The following is a 19,986-nucleotide window of genomic DNA, read 5'->3' as shown; positions in this document are numbered from 1 at the left end:
TGAATGACTGCACTTTAAGAATTAATATATATTTAGTTCTGTGGAAATAGTGAATAGTCGTTATAAAGTCCAGAGCTCAGGATAGCATATAACTGTGAAGTAAAACTGCTGCATTCTAGTGGAAGTTGTTGTGAAATGGTGAAGACTGGAAGGACCATTGCTGCACCCACTTTAGTGTCTGTCTTTGAACTGTCAGTATACAGTTAAGTGTAATACAAGAACTGAGCTGAGTGAGCCATATGTACCTCTACGACATGTAGACACGTATAGTATCTTATGTAGGATGGCACCTGAACGAAAGTTCAACTCCGCCTTCGTACACTGTGATGATTACAGAGCATGTAAAAGGCCAGAAATGTGTGTAATATTATGTTTGTACAGTGTGTTTGTTGTTTAGTTGTTTCTGGCCGCTTTGTCACCAGGCAAGCGATCACCTGGAAAGCCCACCCAGTGTCCATCTACACCATGGGGAGGGAAGCCACAACTATACAAGTACCATGACCAACCCAACAATCATGCACTGAATGTCCAAAGCGAGTTTGGAATCATTCAAAAGAACCGTGCCAGCAAGCTGCAACAGCGTGTTGTGTGCGTGCACGCACACACTCGGAGACAGGACAGCAGAAGACAAAGAAATGAAGAAGAAAATAGCATAAAGTAAAAAAAAAAATAATAAATAAATAAAAATGAAATGTCTTTGTCCAGTGCTGCCCAAATTTGTCCACAAGGAGAAAAGGTTTGTTTGTTTGTTATTTGGTTTTTAGGAGCATTAGCAACTAAGGCCATATTGCTCCGGGAATATGCGGTGGTCATTCCCTTGACCTTTCCGCATCCTCCGTATTTGATGGTGACGAGCTCGAACCCCGGTCTAATCAAGAAGTGTGTGCTATGCACTGCTGCTCCTTCCCACCTGGCTACGGAGGCGCCTAGGGGAAAAGGTGTACAGTCAAACAGCAGTAGTAATGTCATCCAAAAAAAAAGATCTGCAAGGCAGGAACAAGTTATACATATAAATTTGTTCTGTTAATCTGGAGTGGTATCAGAAGTCACTGGTTAGTGATATCACTGAGCAGAGGAAGGATTTAGTTGTAGAAAGTCTTGATAAAGGATGAGACAGAAAAGTGCAGCATCTGTTAAAACCTGTTGGTAGGGTTCTTGAAAACCAAAACAATTTTGTATATTAAGTCATCAGGACAACAGATGAGGCAACAGGCTGTATTATGATTTATGATCTGTTTTCAGTTTGATTTCTTGAATTAACATTGAGGTTGAACATCTTCCTGCGATTAAAAGCAGCATTGCAGAAGGTTTGAAGGGCCTGGAAATTGTTGATAGATATGAGTATCTCTCACATCCAGGAGACAAGTTTGGAATTGTTGCCTTGAGAGCCAATCTTAAGGTCCTTGTAAATGGAGCATTCAAAAAAGGACCTGAGAAGAGTCTTCTAGTAGCCCATATCGACAGGAGACCGTATTAGAAAGTGTGAATTGGAAAAGTTTTAAGAGAACCATATCCAGTTAGTATGTAGGAGGCAAACGGTGAGGGTGAAAACCATTTTCTGGTGGATGATGAAAGAGGTGTAGTTACATCATGAACGATATATTTTTTTTTTTATTTTTTTTTTTGTAATGGTTCCTTTTTCGGTAGAATTCCATCTATTCTGCCGGGCGTTGACCAACAAATTCCAGCATTGGATTCATTCGGTTTTGGGGTCAGCCTGAGGTAAACCCGGGCCTAGAGAAGGGCACCGGGCAACAGCTGTCTTATATTGGCAGTGGTAAAATACCTCGCACATGTTTTTAGGCTAGATTTGTTGAGGTTCTACGCCAAAACAGATGAACTAAGTGGAGATGGGCTTTTGCCTAGGAGCCATCCTTCACTCTGGGATACACATACAAAGTGCACCAGGAGGTATAATATAATGTCTTATATATGTGTAACGAGAATGTTAATGTATATAAAATTGTATATCTTTTTGTAAATATTGTATATATATATATAAAATTGTGTGTGCACAATTAAATGAGAAAAAAAAAAAAAAAAAAAAGAATGAGGATTAACAAATATGTAACTGTATAATGCTTTTACTTGGAAGGGCATAATTTCCCCACCATTCAAAGCAGTCACCTGTATCCAAAGTAAATGTTTCATATGATAGATTTGCCAAGGATGTGGGTGGAAGTATATTTGTCAAGCTTAGATTTTGCTCATTGGATAGCTCTAAACTAAGGGGTACTATTTTTTGTGTGGTCTATTTTGATAAAAGGTTTTCCCCATTTCAGTTCATATAGATACTCCAAAAATGGGTGATTTTGTAGGCTTCATATCTTTGCAGCATACTTCAACAGAAGAATGCGTCAGTGAAGAATAGCTGGAGGTTCCAAGACGTCTGTACATAAGCTTTGAACACGTAATGTCCAATAAGCTACTAATGGAATTCATTATGTGACTGGATCAGGGAATCCGAGAACACTGAAAACATCGGCCTAAGTGACTATGGGTGCACCATAGTCTAGTCTCGATTATATAGAGCTCAATAAAAACAAATTTCCTATGTTTATGTGCAGATAGATATGAAGTTCTCTGATCAGTGCAGAACGGGCTGCCAGAGCAGGTCACGAAGTCTTGTTGTGGAAGTTGATAGCTTAAATAAATTTAAGGCTGAACGAGATAAACATTTGGAGTGACCAGATGGGTGAAATGGGAAGGTTTTTTTTTGGCTGATGCTGTATAAGCTTGTTTTCTTGTAGCATATACCTCAACTAATGCTAGTGCTAAATATAAGGGTGTAACAATTAGCTCCCCATGACACAGTAGATATTGTTCTTAGGATATTCACTTTCTTTAAGCAAAGTGTTTGAAGTTATTCTGTTCTGTATGCTCTAAGAAATGTCTAATGATACTCCAATAAATTTGATGGTATTCTTTATTAGAATTCTTTGACAGTTTAGTTTAATCTCTGGACAGGGTGCAGTTGTTTTCTCCAAAAGTGAACTATTGCAGTTTGTCTTTCAAACAGAGATGCAGTTTTTTTTTTTTTTTTTTCCAGGTATCTATTAATAGGAATACTGCAAATGATAGAAAATGACAAGATCAACACAATGCAGGTATGTCTCCACAGTGTGAGCATACATGTTATTACAGAATTAATTCTGTACTGCAAAGAGTGTGGCACTAAGGACTGGGCCTTGAGAAACTCCTTCTAGGATAAATATTTGAGAAAAAGCATCATGAACGCACAATTGAATGAAATTTATAAAAATTTTGTGCAAAATTTCAACAAACGTTTTCTCCATGTCAAGAGACACCACAACTATGTGCTTGTTCCTACGGAAGGTATTGGAAATATTACAAAAATCTAAGGCATTGGCAACTTCAATTGGATTGGCAATGTCCTGTCTATTCCAATTTATAATTGGTGTGGTCAAAAGAGCAGCTTTATTACTGATCTGCCTGATTTCATTCCATATCAACTGTGGTAAGTCTGCCAGAGCCAAAAGTTGATGATGATGTTGTAGAGCAGATATCATCTTTTAAGGGCACAAAGGATGATATTGTTGTACACGTTGGCACTAATGACATTAAGAGTAGGAGATCTGCGGACTTACTTAACAAGTAAGATGGTTCGACTATTGATCTTCCTGCTCAGATAGCTGACAAATTTAATGAGTATTTTGCATCTACATTCACACATGAGGAATTCTGTAAGGAATAGGAGGACAGAAGTTAAATAAACTCTAACAGGCAGCTAAATGATTTTGTAATAACGGAGATCAAAGTGGAGGAGAAACTGTTGAAGTTAAACATAAAAAAAAGAACACCTGGGGTAGATGGAATCTATCCAGTTATATTGAAGGAGGCAGCCAGGAAGTAAGCAAACCCTGAGCCATAACTATGAGAGCATGCTTAGGTTCAGGGTAGGTCCCCATGGACTGGAGATGTGCAAATGTATCCCCAATTCACAAAGCGGGTTCAAAGGATAACACAAATAATTATAGACCTGTTAGCTTCAATTCTGATCCACGGTAAATAAATTTTGATATCATATACTTGAATTTTAGGAAAGCTTTTGATACTGTTGCACATGGAAGACTACTGTACAAATTAGAGCAGTATGGCATTAAGGGCAAGTTGCTACAATGGATAAAAGGATGGTTGAGTGTGAGTTGACATAGAGTGGTAATCAATGGACACTGCTCTTCATGGACTAATGTTATTAGTGAAGTCTCCCAGGTACTGGGCCCATTGTTGTTTTACGTATTTATAAATGATATCAATGAAGCTATAACAGGCTTAATGTCCAAGTTTGCAGATGATACAAAGGTTGGTAGGGTTGTTAATGACAGAAAAGACAGCATGCTACTGCAACAGGATCCATAAAAGTTAGGCAGATGGGCTGGGAAGTGGCAAGTGAAGTTTCTAACACTGACAAATGCAAAGTACTGCATATGGGTAGCAGTAATCCAATAGAAACATACCAACTGTGTGGCACTACACTCATGGCAGTGGAGAATGAAAAAGACTTGGGGGTAATTGTGCAGAAGACATGACATTCTCTGAGCAGTGCAGATGGGCTGCCAGAGCAGGTCACGTAGTCTTGTCAATAATACATAGGAATTTTGCTAGCAGAGACAAAGAGATGATTACCCCTTTGTATAAGGCAATGGTCAGGCCACACCTTGAGTACTGCATACCGGCCTGGAGGCCTCAAAGAGTACAAAGAAGGCAACAAGTTTGGAGAAAGGAACAAAGGTATGCTCTTACCAAGAATGGCTTAAGTTCTGCAAGTTGCAGCACCTGGAGACTAGGCACCTGTGAGGTGATCTGATTGAGGTGTATAAGGCCTTGAATGATTTGAGCAGGCTCAATGCTGATGGGATTCTTCTGCTTTCTCAGATTAAAAACCTGAGGGGCCATAGATTCAAATTGAGGAAAGACAGTTGTAGAATAGGTGCATGGAAATTTGCCTTTAGCTAGCAGGTAGTTGATTGCTGGAACATACTTGCATCTGTCACTGGGGAAGTTGACAGCTTAATGAAATTCGTGGCTGAGCTAAAACCTTTGGAGTGAATGGATGTGCAAAACGGGAATGTTTTTTTTTTTTTTTTTTTTTAATGATGATATAAAAGCTTCTTTCTTGCATCATATGCCTCTACTAATGCTAATGTCTGTTGTTCTAATAATGATTCATGCAAACTAAGTCTGTTTCTTTTCTGCGTTGCCTCCTTACATAGCTGGCCTTTGCAACTGTTTTCCTTCAAGGTTTATTCTTTTCTCTTTTAGCATTATTGCAGTTTGCATTCCACCACATTTCAGGATTGGCATGTATTCTAGAAGGTAATTTTGGTATAGCAATTTCAGCTACATTCATTATTTTCTCTGTGGCATAAGTTACTACAGATTCAAATGGAAGAGAAAGCATGGGATTTTTATCCAGTACTGCATGCTCCTGATAAAGGCTACAACTGGCAGCTTTGAATCACCATGTAAGTCTTTTTTTAAGTTTGAAGAAGTGTATTAGTCAAAATTTCGCAGATCACTGTGCAAGGAATCATCCAGAACTATCAAATCTAAGAGAGGGCCTAAATTTGGAGAACAGAAATCAAGTGCCAAGCTTGTTCCTGCAGCAAGGTGTATGAGTCCCCAGTATTTAAAAGTGTGAAAATTTGCTTATCAAGGATTCTTTCTATTAGTTGACTTATATAGTTGTAGTCAGTCCTATAACGGATGATGCACATTAAGGTCATCTGATAAACAAATCACGTCCAGAAAAATCATGCTGAGTGGGTGGAAGATAGGGTGAAACAACAGCTAGTGACAGGAAGCAGTAAGTGGGCTACAATTTTGACACAGAACAGATTTAGATAGAATTCTGGAGTTAATTATCATTGTAACTCCTTCGTATGCTGCATTTGATACCTTGTCACATCTATACATAGTATAATATTTAAGAGAAAATGGAAATTAGGGAGTGAGATTTGTTTCCTGTAAGCAAATGCATATAGAATTATAAGGTAAAAGAAGGATTTAACATCAATCAAAGTTTTGTGTAGGCCTTGGAAATTCCATTGGACTACTACAGTGGTTTTCAACCAGGGTGCCGCAACAACATTCCAGGGGTGCCACGTGATTTGGGTTTAAGTTACTTAAACTTTTTTTAAAATTTATATATTTATTTCATTAAAAAAAGGTGTACAGTATCTTTTTTAATTTTGTGGTGATCTATAGTTGATATTTATTTAGCACCTCTGTATAAAGAATAAAATTATACTGTATATATATATAATTTGTATTATGAATTGCAATTGGTTATATTATTGTAATAACTATAATATAACATTTTTTTAAATATTATATATATATATATATACATATATCTGATAATTAAAATAAATATGATATTTAAAATAAAAATGGTCTATTGTCCTGGACGAGTTCCTTGGGATGGATTTGGGGATAACTCAACCCCTTGCGTTTGCTGACGATTTGGTTCTGGTGATACATGGTGACTCAAGAGCTGATCTAGAAGAGCATGCAAATTGCATGCTAACTCAATTCCAGGATTGGGCGGCCATTTTGCGTTTCGTTCTGCATTTTTGCCGTACTACTGGCTGATGTTTTTTATTTTAAATATCATATTTATTTTAATTATCAGATATAATTAGGCTTCATGTGGAGGATGTGCATTTGCTGCCTCTAATGATAGCTCCATATTCATATTAATATTTATTTTTATTACTTTTGCCTAACTTTTACATCACATTATATAAATTAGTGGTAGTAGTAGTGGGCTGATATGCTAAATAAGCAGCGCCTGTGCCGCCATCTATTCTTCTCCTTTCTATTATATAAGCTGGTTAAGCTTGCATTATGTCAGTGGTGTGGCTCTGATCAAGAGTGCTGTCTGTTCTACAGATTATTTCTCGCTACATAAGGGCCACTGCCATGCAAATCCTCAGCATTGGTTGATCTATCGGAAAATGGAAGGGTGGTTCAGTTCTTCGATATTTCCGCCTTTGCGATGATTTGTATGACGATTGAAATGCAGTGATTCCATGACCGTTATTGGCCTCGTAGTCCTCTGTCGATATGGGGCATAATGGTCAGTCTATTATTTTGATATTTTAGTTTTTGTAGTTTCTTTAACCTCCTTTTTGGTGATATTTCACGTCTTTTGGAACTGGTACCTTCGAGGGGGGTACCGCTAAATTATATATAATTGGCATTATTTTAAATTTATATCATTTTTATTAATTGGGTTTAATTACTAAATTATACAGGGGATTATCAACTACCTTTTTGTCTTATCTCTACTTTCCCTTCCCTTTTTGTCTTATCTCTACTTTCCCTTCCCTGTTTGTTTATTTTATATTATTTTGCGTTTCGTCTCACTCTGCATTTTTGCGTACTACTGGCTGATGTTTTTTTTTATTTTAAATATCATATTTATTTTAATTATCAGATATAATTAGGCTTCATGTGGAGGATGTGCATTTGCTGCCTCTAATGATAGCTCCATATTCATATTAATATTTATTTTTATTACTTTTACCTAACTTTTACATCAATATATATATATACATATATATATATATATATACGCACTGTGTTGCCACTTTATTAGGTACACCCCTGCTGTGCTCACAAATGGTTTGTCCGCCACATTGCAAGTCCACAGTTGTGGATATAAATGCAGCAGAACAACCTTTCTAGTGTCAGTTAAGCGTACAAATCGTAGCAAGAATTGGGAAAATGAGTGATCTAACGGAATTTGAACGTGGCATAGTAGGAGGTGCAAGAAGTGTTGGACAAAGCATCTTTAAAACAGCAGTCCTCCTGAACTTTTCACAAACCACAGTTTCAAGGGTGTTTTGAGAGGTGCAACGAACAGAAAACATCCTCTCAACAGCACTCCTGTGGATGAAAACCATTTGTTGATGAGAGAGGTCAGAGGAGGATGGCTAGAATTGTGCAAGCAAACAGACAGGCCACAATGTTGCAAATCACGTCAGAATACAACCTTGGTGCGCAGAACAAAATATCGCAACAGACCACTAGTCGCACTTTGTCGTGAATGGGCTATAACAGCCGACGGCCAAATCGCGTGCCTTTGTTATTAATGAAGAACAAGAGAGCACGTCTCCTGTGAGCACAGCAATGCCAGCACTGGACTATTGAGGATTGGAAAACAGTTGCTTGGTCTGACGAGTCGAAGTTCCTGGTGCACTATGTTGATAGAAGGCTCAGAGTTTGGCAAAAACAACATGAATCCATGGACCCCGTCATGTCTGACTACTACTGTGCAAGGTGGTGGGGCAGTGTTATGGTATGGGGAATGTTTTTTTGACACATGTTAGGTCCACTGATACCCATAGATTCACATCTGAATGCCACATCGTACTTAAACATTGTTACTGACCAAGTGCATCCGTTCACGTTGACAGTTTATGCTCAGTCAGATGGTTACTTCCAAACAGGATAATGCGCCGGTGCACAAGGCCCGAATCATTATGAAAGGTTTCCGGGTACATTACAATGACTTTTCTTTGCTGCAGTGGCCCGCTCAGTCCTTGGGTTGCAATCCTATTGAACATCTTTGGGATGAGCTGGAAAGAGCTGTTCGCTGCAGGCCTACACCTCCGTCGCATCTCAAGGACCTGCATGATACACTCATGTCTGCATGGTACTCCATTCCTGCACAATGCTTTCAGCATCTTGTTCCATGCCTAGATGAGTTCAGGCTGTTTTGAAGGCTAAATGAGGCTCAACACGCTACTAGGTAGGTGTACCTAATAAAGTGGCAGTACAGTGTGTGTGTGTGTGTGTGTGTGTGTGTGTGTGTGTGTGTGTGTGTGTGTGTGTGTGTGTAGAGAGAGAGAATCAGATCTAACAGGAAGAAAATGAAGTAGGGGTGCCACAAAATAAAATAAATTACTTAGGGGTGCCGTTATTAAAAAAAGGGTTGAAAACCACTGGTCTACTACGTGCATTGTTTAAACTTGTTGGAAACTTCTTGTTTCCGTGTTGCATCTGTCTATTCATTTTTGGTTTGTCTTCTTTCGGAAATATTGAGCTTGTTAAGTCTGTATCTTCTTGTGCATATATTTCCAGTACAGAGTCATCTGGAGGTGTCTGATCATTGATGGCCATATGAAAAGGTTTTTTTTTTTTTTTTTAAATGAACTGTTTGTCAGAAATAAGTTCTTTTTCCAATGCACTTGTACAAACCGAAAAAGGGATATTTATGGCCTGATATTTATTGGTCTGATTTTGTTGAATATTTTAATTGCTTCTGTAAAAGAACAGTATATGCTCACTTGGATACAGATACATCTGGGCAGGCAGAAACATCTGTCTGAATTGCTATGTACAGTGACTTTTGACTGCTGATGAATAACTTTGGACATATAGGTGAAGATTATCTCGTTCTTTGCTTCCTAATTAAGTTACTTTATTTTTTAATTTTATAGAGTACAAATTTTTTTTTCCCCTCTTCACAATGCTCACATTCTTTTTGGTAGGCAGGATGGCTCCCTTCACAATTTAACATTTCTGTGACTCTGCAGAGCAGTGTATGGGTATGTTCCTTAGACTACATTAGACACATACAGCAACAACCCTACAGACTGCATGTGAATGACAAACTTCTGATAATTAAAGCAGCTGGATTTGGAATACAGAATCTAATTTTACAGTTTAAGTAGCCTACTTTGATGTATAGGGGCAGATTTTGTGTACCAAATGTTAGAATTATGGTACATGTAATGACAAGCATTCCATTTCTTTTAGCAATTATTTTTTTACCTGGATTAGTCTTGGAACTTATGCTTCATTTCTTCTTCATTTACATATAACAAGTCCTATTTGGAATTTTTTGGCTTACACCTTTAGAAGTAGTCAGGTGTAAGATTTTAGTGCAGATTCCAGTGAAAGCAGAGATTTTCAATAGCTGTTCTGAACATTGATGTTTTGTCATTTCAACAAAGTCACCTGATTGTAGCCTGTGGACCATGTGAGGAGGATTAGTAATATTCCCTAAACATTTCTGCATAAAGAATGGTGACATCTTTCTGAAAGGATGATCAGTCAATGAGTGCAGAATGAGGAAGTTAGGTGCTGCACTACTGGTTTGTTTGTTATTTGAATTTTAGGAGCATTAGCAACTAAGGCCATATTGCTCCGGGATATGCGGTGGTCATTCCCTGACCTTTCCGCATCCTCCGTATTTGATGGTGACGGGCTCGAACCCCGGTCTAATCAAGAAGTGTGTGCTACGCACTGCTGCTCCTTCTCACCTGGCTACGGAGGCGCCTTGCACTACTGGTAGCATCTGGTTTTTGTCTTTTGGCATTAGACGCTACATCTTTGACCCATGTGTACAGTGCTAGTGTGATCCATATTTGCTCCTTTTAGCCTTAAACCTGGGTGGTAAGGTTAACCTTACCACGCAGGTTTTCAGCCCTGCCACATGGAGGCAGAAGCAGTATGACTTGGTGACCAAGAAGCTGGAAGTTGGCAGGCCTCTAGCCTGCTAACTTCTTCCAGCCTTGTTAATGAACGAACAAAATGAAAAAGTGATAAGTTACTTTTCCTTGGGTTCTTAGAGAGAGTGAGAGAAAATTTGACTTTAAATTCTCTTCTGAACTGAAATGATACAGAACTATAGTTAGCAAGCTCACAATACAGCCAGGCCTCGCATAATGCGAGTTCGATTAATGCGATTTTCAGTTAACGCTAATTGAAAAAAATCATACCACTTTTCACTTTACACGATGCAAATTTCCAGTTAACGCATTCTTTTTTTTTATGCGATAGTTGAAAAAGATTTGAATCACGCATTAAGCTTACCACGAGTTGGACAGGCAATAAACCAACGTTTGCCTGCTGCCCACCTCGGTGTGTTCCATCAACCATCGGAAGAAGACGTGTTACTTGTTTGTTTCCTGCTAATAAAGTCGATAAAGTCACTTGCATAAAATTCAAATTTTTAAATGAACCAGATGAAAATGTTACCACGAAGGAGATAATGGTAAAAGAATTAAATGAAATCTTTCGTATTGCAGAGAACCTCAAACAAAAGATGATGAAGTTCTCAGCGATATTTATTTCGCCATGGCCCAGAGAAGATTGTTGTCGACTATCAGAAATTGATTGATGAAAAGAGAAAGTCAACACTGTTCAAATATTTCAGCAACAGTCATTTCTTCATTGTGTATTTTATGTCAGAGGTTCCCAAACTTTCTCGGTTCATAGCGCCCTTAGTGTCTCAGTAATTTTTTCAAGGCGCACCCAGACCAAAAGATATACCCAACAGTTCCGTTTAGTAGTTAGGTTCAAACAACTTAATAAGAAATGTTGAAACTGTGAACTACCTCAAGCTAGTAGTTCGCGCGGTGTCCGACAGATGTCGAGTATTGCTGTATTTCCCTTGAAAATTTAAAATATTCCACGCACAGTTTGGGAACCGCTGTTTTATGCAATAAACATTTAATTCCATAATTATTTTCATTATCTTTTACATTGTATACTGTTATTTAAACAAAAAGTTATTTAAAAGGTATTTTTAAAATTCTTTATGGACATTCCAGAAGGTCAAGGACCAATTATAATTTTTCCTATTGATTATTATATTCAATTAACACGTTTCCGTTTTGCGCGATGCGCTTGCGAGACGAATTAATCAAGGCCAGCCTGTACTCTGCACTGTATTCACTTGGAGCCTATCACTGAATCAACACTACACAGTAGACTTTCAAAATAATGCCACCTTTGGGGATTCAAGGTGCCATTATTTTGATTTTTCTGTTATCTAGAAAGTTTCATTTTTAACGTATTTAATGCAGAAATAATGAGGCCAAAAAAGAAATAGAGATCAAGAAAAACATAAACATGCTTTTCTTAATATATTCTGCCATTAATACACTTCTGCTTACGCCCCATTCTATTTTCTTTATTATTTCAAGTTTAGTCTGCACGGGTAGCACAGTGGTATCGTTTCCCTCCTCCCCACACAGGGTGGAAAAGGCCTGGCTTCGAATCTCATCAATGACATGAGGAACTTTTATAGGCATTTTTCACTCTGTGGCTAAGTTAATGCGTCCCAAGCGTAGATAGCAAGGTTTTCCCCCCAGAAAAAAAGACAAATCGACCAGAGAACACAAGCAATTTACAGATACAATACACATGGATATATGAATTAACATTCTGGGTGATCCTAATGTAATAGCTTGGATTATGTCAAGTTTGTCACTAAGATTTAATGTTGTTCTTCATTTCTTCTCTGTATGAGGTTTATTAATTTGAGGAGCCATAGCGAAGGGTTTTTAATTTAAAATAAATGTAAACCGGTATAATCCGTGATATCAGTACAGAATTCACTTTGAAAATGGCGAATGTAAACAAATACCAACCCTTAACGTTCCTCCCATCAAAACTTTGGAACGATGGGAGTCTAAAGTGAACATCCTCGTCAACAGTTGGCTCAAACAAGAAAATAACAGATGTAGTTTAACTTTTTACCTCCATCCCAGTAGAACTTGCCATCACACGTGCAAAGCAACTCTTAGATAATGACGAAACCCTTGGCAGCAGAACCAAAATAACACCAGACGATATCTCCACCGCCCTCAGACTGTGCATAACAGGCGGTGCAACCATGTTTAACGACTCCATTTACCAACAAGTACACGGCACAGCCATGGGTTCTCCGGTCAGTTCGGTAACGGCAAACATTGCAATGGAGGAATTAGAGGGTCGTGCATTTACAAATGTACCAGATCCCATTGCCTTTTGGTGTCGCTACGTGGACGACGTGTTCGCAGTTATCCCCAGAAACTCAGGTGACCGAATCTTGGACCACCTCAATTCTCTGTCGCCTTTCATAAAATTCATGATCGAGCTAAGAGTCGGACAATATCATACCATACTTAGACACCCTTGTCCGGCGCGAGGGCACGCGCTTGAAGACAACTGTCCATCGTAAACCTATGTCTGCTGGCCAATTTACTAACTTCCAGTCAGCACACGCACGTAGCCATCTTCTTGCCACTGCACGATCCTTGCTAACTCGTGCCTGGACACACTCTAGCTCTGTATATGAGAGGCACACAGAAATTGCTAAAGTCAAGGCGGATCTTACGAGGTGTGGCTATCCCATCAATACCCTTGACAGGTGTGACCTATGGACACGCGACTAACAGAAACATCCAAGGTGATGACTCAGCCACGAGCGCCTTTATCCCATACTACCCAAGCCTATCGCAACAGGTTTGTAGAATCTTAAAATCACATGGGATAAAATGCATACAACTCCCAGGCAGAAAATTACAATCTCACAGGTAAAAACACCTGTCCCCGCCCTATTACAAAGCGGATTGGTCTACCGCATCTCTTGCCGTGACTGCACTAGCTGCTATATCGGGGAAACTGGGACGGCTTGAAAAACGCCTTTCCGAACACAAAAGAGCAATCCGCTTAGCGGATGTGGAGCACTCAGCTGTTGCCTAACACGTTTGGGCAACCCACCACGACATTGGCCCACACCGTGATGTTGTGATTGTGGATAAGTCCAGCCACTATCAGCGACGCGCCTGGTTGGAGTCATTAAACATCAAATGCTCCAATACCTCAGTGAACAAGTGGATGTCAAGTCCACCCTATCACCTAAACAGCAATCCTGTTCATTGACAAACGCTGGCAACGTCCGCATACATCACAGCCACAAGCTTCAACATCCAACAATCAATCAAGCACTTCACTTACAAGATTGGCAGTACACGCCCTCATGCTCCATTCTTAACTGTCAGTTTAACTGAGGAAGGTTGACAAAACAACCGAAAGCTTTTATTTGTATGTATCTAATCTAATATATGTATATTTCCTATTATTAAACTTGTCACAATCTATTTTTGTATACGTTTCACTCTGAGCAACAGTAATTTGATATTAATAATGAATCCAGAGTGCACAGGCTTCTTTAATCATGACCAAAAGAGACCGAAAAATATATGCATGGATTCGCCAACAAATTAAGGTCTGTGAAAAAACAAAGTGCTTAAAATGAAAATGGACAGGTCACATATCAAGAACTGACAATAGATGGATCAAACGAATTTTGGAATCGATACCATTTGACTCTTAGCGCCTAAGAAAAAGACCAAAGATAAGGTTGATTGATGAAATTGTGAAATTTGCTGGTGTACAACAGCAACAGAAAGCACAGGACCACAGTTGTTGGAAACTTGAGGAGGCCATCATCAAACAGTGGATTGGCAATGGCTGAAAATGATGATGTATATAATTATCATTTTAAAAAAAAGCAAAAAAAAAAAAAAGCATATTTCTTACTATAAGTTACTTCCATTAGCAGACTTATTTCAAAATTTATTTCAAATTTACCTATACTTTACAGTTCATGAAATTTTACACTACATATCTTGCTTATTGTAGTGTAGCAGCCATCCTGAGTTCCCATTTTAGCTTGAATGACATCTGGAGCAGCCATTCAAGCTAAAATGGGAACATAAATGCATTGCAGGATCATGTAGACAAGACAGCAGCAATAATTCAGACACAGCATTGGTTTGTTAAGGAAAAGTCTTGTCTGACAAATCTGACTGGATACTATGATGTGGTTAACAAAGAAACTAGATGCAAAAAATAATTTTGATATCATATACTTGGATTTCAGGAAAAGACACTGTTGCACATGGAAGATTACTGTACAAATTGGAACAGTATGGTATTAAGGGCAAGTTGCTACAATGAATAAAAGGGTGGTTGAGTGGAAGAAGACAGAGTGGTAATCAATGGATGCTGCTCTTCTTGGATTAATGTTATTAGTGGAGTCCCACAGTGTTTGGTGTTGGCCCCACTGTTGTTTTGTATATTTATCAATGATATTGATGAAGGTATATCAGGCTTAGTGTTGAAGTTTGGAGGTGATAAGGGTGGGCAGGGTTGTTAATGACAGTAATGGCAGTGTGCTACTTCAACAGGATCTAGAAAATTTGGACAACTGGGCTGAGAAGTGGCAACTGAAGTTTAATATTGACAAATGCAAAGTACTGCATATGGGTAGAGGTAACCCCAGAGGAACGTACTAACTGTGTGGTACTACACTTAGGGTAGTAGAAAATTAAAAAGACCTGAGAGTGATTGTGCAATCAGATATGAAGTTTTCTGAGCAATGCAGACAGGCTTCCAGAGCAGGTCATGGGGTATTGTTAATGATATACGGAAATTTTGCTAGTAGGAAAAAAGGGGTGATTATCCCTTTATATAAGCCAATGGTCAGGCCAGGCCTTGAGTACTGCATACAGGTCTGGAGGCCTCATTTTAAGAAGGATGTAGAGTTGCTTAAGTGTGTACAAAGAAGGGCAACAAGATTGGTTCCCCTCTTACAAAGAAAGGTTTAAGTTCTGCAAATTGCAGTGGCTGGAGACTAGGCACCTGCGAGGTGATCTGACTGAAGTGTATAAAGCCTTGAATGGGTTGATCACACTGAATTCTGATGGGGTTCTTCCACTTGCTCAGATTATGAACCTGAGGGAACATAAATTTAAATTGAGGAAAGATAGTTGTAGAATAGATGTGTGGAAATTTGCCTTTAGCCAGCGGGTGGTTAAATGCTAGAACAAACTTCCATCTGTCTTTGTGGAAGTTGATAGCTTAAATAAATTCGAGGAACTGGACAAACTGTTAGAGGGAATGGTTGTGTGAAATTGTTTTTTTTGGCTGATGCTACATAAGTTCATACACGCTTGCTTTCTTGCAGCACATGCCTCTGTTACTACTATCACTACTACTTCTACTTTGTGAAAACAATAAATATTTCAAAAACAACTAAGGAAAGACTGCAGATGTTTATTAAACTAGTGAGGAAAAAAAAAAAAAAACAAGCAACCAAGGTTGTTTGGTACCACATTACTCACTAAGCAAATAGCCAAATAGTTGCAAATATGATGACAGATCACCTGACTTGTTCTCCTATGCAGTTTCTTTAAGAAAATTAAATACATCATTTTAGAAACTGCAGATATTTCAGAAGGCAGAAAAAAATCCTGAATTTTTAATCAATGATTAACCGTTACTCCAGGAATATTATTTTTTTTAAAGGATCCCATTAGTGAGCCATTGGCACCACAGCATTAAAATGGGCAAGATTACTACAATCTGGTTTGTTTAGTATGTTTTCTCCTGCAGTTAATGAAGCCATTGGCCCACAAGTTATATGGCTATTGTACTGCTTCATGAGGAGTATTGAACAAAAATTGCTTTGTAGGAACATGACTGTTGGTAAGATATGCTACCACTCCATATATTATGCTGTGCTGGATCTTTTATTTAATTTTTATTTTAATGATATCTGGTACCTTACCACTTTAGATGTGTTTCTTGTACACAGAAAAATATTAGATTGCTGATGTCATGTAAGTCAGTGGTCTCAAACTGGCGGCCCGCGGACCACATCCAACCCCCCCCCCCCCCAAAGCAATTTTACACGGCTCGCAAATACATTTCAATTATGTATTTGTTGTAAATACAGTGCTTATATTCACCCTCATTTTGTTTTAAATGAAATTCCGGCCTGTCAGCTGCTTTCAGATCGTGCATTCGGCCCGCATGCAATTTGAGTTTGAGACCACTGATGTAAGTCATCTATGTTGGCACAAAAACCACAATGGTTCCACTGAAATAATATGTCCATTATTTGTTTGTTTTTGTTCTATACTTTTTTGGAAAAATTTATTTTCCTAGATGTATGTTCACTTCAACAAACTGATCCGGTAACTCCTCTCACTGGTCTGTTCTGTCAACGTCCATTTCATTATGAGTTTAGTTGAGCAGTGTTTTTCTCTCCCTACCTTTCTAAATGGAGGGAAGGAAGTCTTCTGGTTGGACTGTAATCGATATGCTAATTGTTTAACTGTGTACTGACTGAGAAGGTAGTAATTCTCAAACTCTTGACTGGAGTTTGAGAACAGGTATAGTTAAGTCAGCCTGTCTGTGTTGTTTCCATGGATCAGTATTTATAAGCGATATGAGCATATATTGTTTTTCCTGTGCTATTTGGAACAAAATGTATCTTATCAAGATGCTAAATGAAGTTCAGCTTGTTGACACCACATATTATGTTCAAAAGTTTGGGGATGCTCAAGTATCTTGCAGAGGAACCCCCACTTATGTGAAATGCAGATGATTAGGTCAAAAGGGCCAAGACTGCACCTACTCCCAGATCGCAAAAAAAAAAAAAAAAAATATATATCCAGCAATATAAAGTATATTTCTGGATATACAACTGCATTAGATCATTTGCATTCCAGCAACTCTCACATGAAAAGGTTAATAAAAACTGCTTCAGTTCTGATAATGTTCTGAGGATTTCTGTATAAACTGTGGAGCAGAAATCCATTGCTATTAATTCCAGTGGGCAGAGTAAGTGACGAAAATGATCCTACCAGGAAAGTCTTCATTAAAAATCTCCTTGAAATGTTGTCCAGTGTATAAGAGAGAACAGTCTTTTTTGTGTATTCACAACAACTTATGTATATCTTTGTATCTTTATTGGTTCACAGAATGTTGGACAATTTTTTGTACTCTTAACTTTGAGAAATTACAGTGCAAAATTGAGAGACCTGCAGTAGCAATTTTCTTAAGGAGCTTGAACTGGCAAGATTTCATATGGAAACATGGCGTGTTTTTTTTCATACTACTGTTTATACAGACACGTTCAATGATTTCCTGAAAATTACGATCTACTCTAATGTCAACAAGTATCTTCAGTTTCTCAACCTTCAACCATGATGCACAATAATAAGTACTACTGGTTCTAAAACCATTCATGTTCAGGTTATCATTAAAAAAAAAAAAAAAAACACCTGACGAGAAACAGAATGTGGATTAGTGGGTAACCATTGGATTTCTGCTATTCTACTGCTTTCATGTAATAAACATTTCAGCAACAATTTTGTACTAGTATGGTTATCCTATAGTATGTGCAGTATATCATACATCCAGCCCGTGATCTCAAATTTCTTTATAAAACTGTTCATAGCTTTCCTGGAACATGGACTACAATGGAGATTATGCACATGTTGCTATCCAAATAGCATAAATTCATTTCATCCCCACATGTACCAATGCTTCAGTGTCATTATGTATAAGTGACTGCTTCCTCTGAACATTTGAAAACTGGAATTCTACACTATGGCATAAACGTGAACTATGCAGTGAGATAAATTTAAATGTTTTATATCTTAAGTGCATGCCTAGTAGCAATGTTCCAAAATTTCAAACTCTTTCCAACAAATATTTTGATATTCACAGTTGTATTAATTTATTTGGAATGATATTATCAAGTGCAGAATTTAAAACATTTCTTGTCTATTCCAAAAATAATGAATAGTGCCCTTTAACATAGATGCACACACTAAAAAATTTTGGACATGCCTGCTCAAGGGTAAAGGAGAAAGTGATGGATTTTTTCTAAGCTCTTCTTCTGAGTTATTTTGGAAAAATTCTGAAATATTTCCAATGGTGGCAGAATGTTGGGTAAAGTGTCAAGCTGTCACTGTTATATTCATTAATTTATGGTTCTTATCTATATAAAATTAAATAATTTAAATTTAACATTTAAATGGATTCTTAATCAGCCTCTGAATCCTTCATAAAATAATCCTGCACAAGTGCAAAACTTTCTGATAGCATAAACAATAATAAATTCATTACTTCCCAAACCATAAAGAGGAATAATTATACAGTGTGGAAGAGAAGTCATGGTAAGTCAGATGATGTTGATTAGCTATTTTCAAGTTTCTTTAACAATTATATCTCTAAGTGTGCATGAAAGATCATAGCAACTATTTCCGTTTTTGTTTCTTATATGTCAGTGCATCACATAAATAAACTGTTTTATTGGCTTAAGTTGTCCTGACTTCTGATCATACAGCATTCAATGAACTATAACTCAACCTACCATTTAATATCTTCGTAGGTGCCATTATTTCAGCAACTTCTCTGCTTGGTGAACTAGCTGAACTATGTTGTGAGGATTTCCGCCTAGGAAGAACACTGTCATTTCCATGTGGAACAGAAATTTCTTCTGGATCTTGAAGGGTCTCCTCTTCTTCTTGTTCATCATTTTTATTTGACGATGTCTTTACATTAACTTCCTCCACTGATGGTAATGTGAATGAAGTTGTTACTGATGATGAAGAAGCATTTGTATGAGATGGCGAGGTGAAATCATCAGGTGTTAACAGTATTTCTCCACAACCTTTATAATTTGGTAAATGTGTAGCTAAAGAGGCCATAGGAGAACGAGCTGTTGGCAAAGCAGTAGTACAAGAGGTAAGTACTGAACTCGCTGTTCCTGGAAGTATAGCGGAGTCTAATGAAATATCACTTTCATTGCCTGGTTTAGAAGAGTCTGGAGCATCGAGATCTGATAATCTGTCTCGATATACTGAAAGAAGAAAAAAAGAAAAAAAGTAACCAAAAAAGATCAAAAGAACTACCAGGTTCAACAAGAACTAATATAAACAACAACAAAAAAATAATAATAATAAATAAAATATTATTTATTATACTACTCTATTTTCCCTCTTAAGACAACAACAAAAAAAATATATATATTATTTATTATACTGCTCTATTTTCCCTCTTAAGATGGAAACTTAATGGATCTGCACAAAGTAACTGAATAAGGGGCAGCTACTTTTAACCTACCTCTGTTATCTAGATACATAATGTAAAACACTATGTTTCAAAATATTGTAGAACTCAACTTTAAAACTAGACGGCCCAACTAACAAAACAAAAAGATCAATGGGTTTAAAAAAGTTAATTACAATGGGAATTAGCCGATATAATGTGCCCAAGAAATCAGGTTTGTGCTCACTGTGGAGTCCATACCTGATTGTAGAAATGTAGTAGTGCATTGGCACAAGTGAAAGGATTATATGTCATAATAAACAACACAGCTAT

At 37.8% G+C, this 19,986-nt stretch overlaps 1 protein-coding gene across 1 annotated transcript in view; it reads right to left on the bottom strand.

Moving 5' to 3' along the window:
* Ge-1 (Enhancer of mRNA-decapping protein 4 homolog Ge-1) overlaps positions 1 to 19,986 on the bottom strand; it is a 527,075-nt gene that overhangs the window by 256,944 nt on the left and 250,145 nt on the right. Inside the window, exon 15 of the mRNA XM_090372439.1 lies at positions 18,977 to 19,465. Within this exon, the coding sequence (XP_090228565.1) occupies positions 18,977 to 19,465 (489 nt within the window). The remainder of the gene's footprint in view (positions 1 to 18,976; positions 19,466 to 19,986) is intronic.

This window comes from Mastigoproctus giganteus, chromosome 4 (genome assembly GCF_048544385.1).
Source record: "Mastigoproctus giganteus isolate SK-2022 chromosome 4, ASM4854438v1, whole genome shotgun sequence".
NCBI classification, from domain to species: Eukaryota; Metazoa; Arthropoda; class Arachnida; order Uropygi; family Thelyphonidae; genus Mastigoproctus; species Mastigoproctus giganteus.
This window is presented reverse-complemented; position numbering and strand designations above follow the sequence as displayed.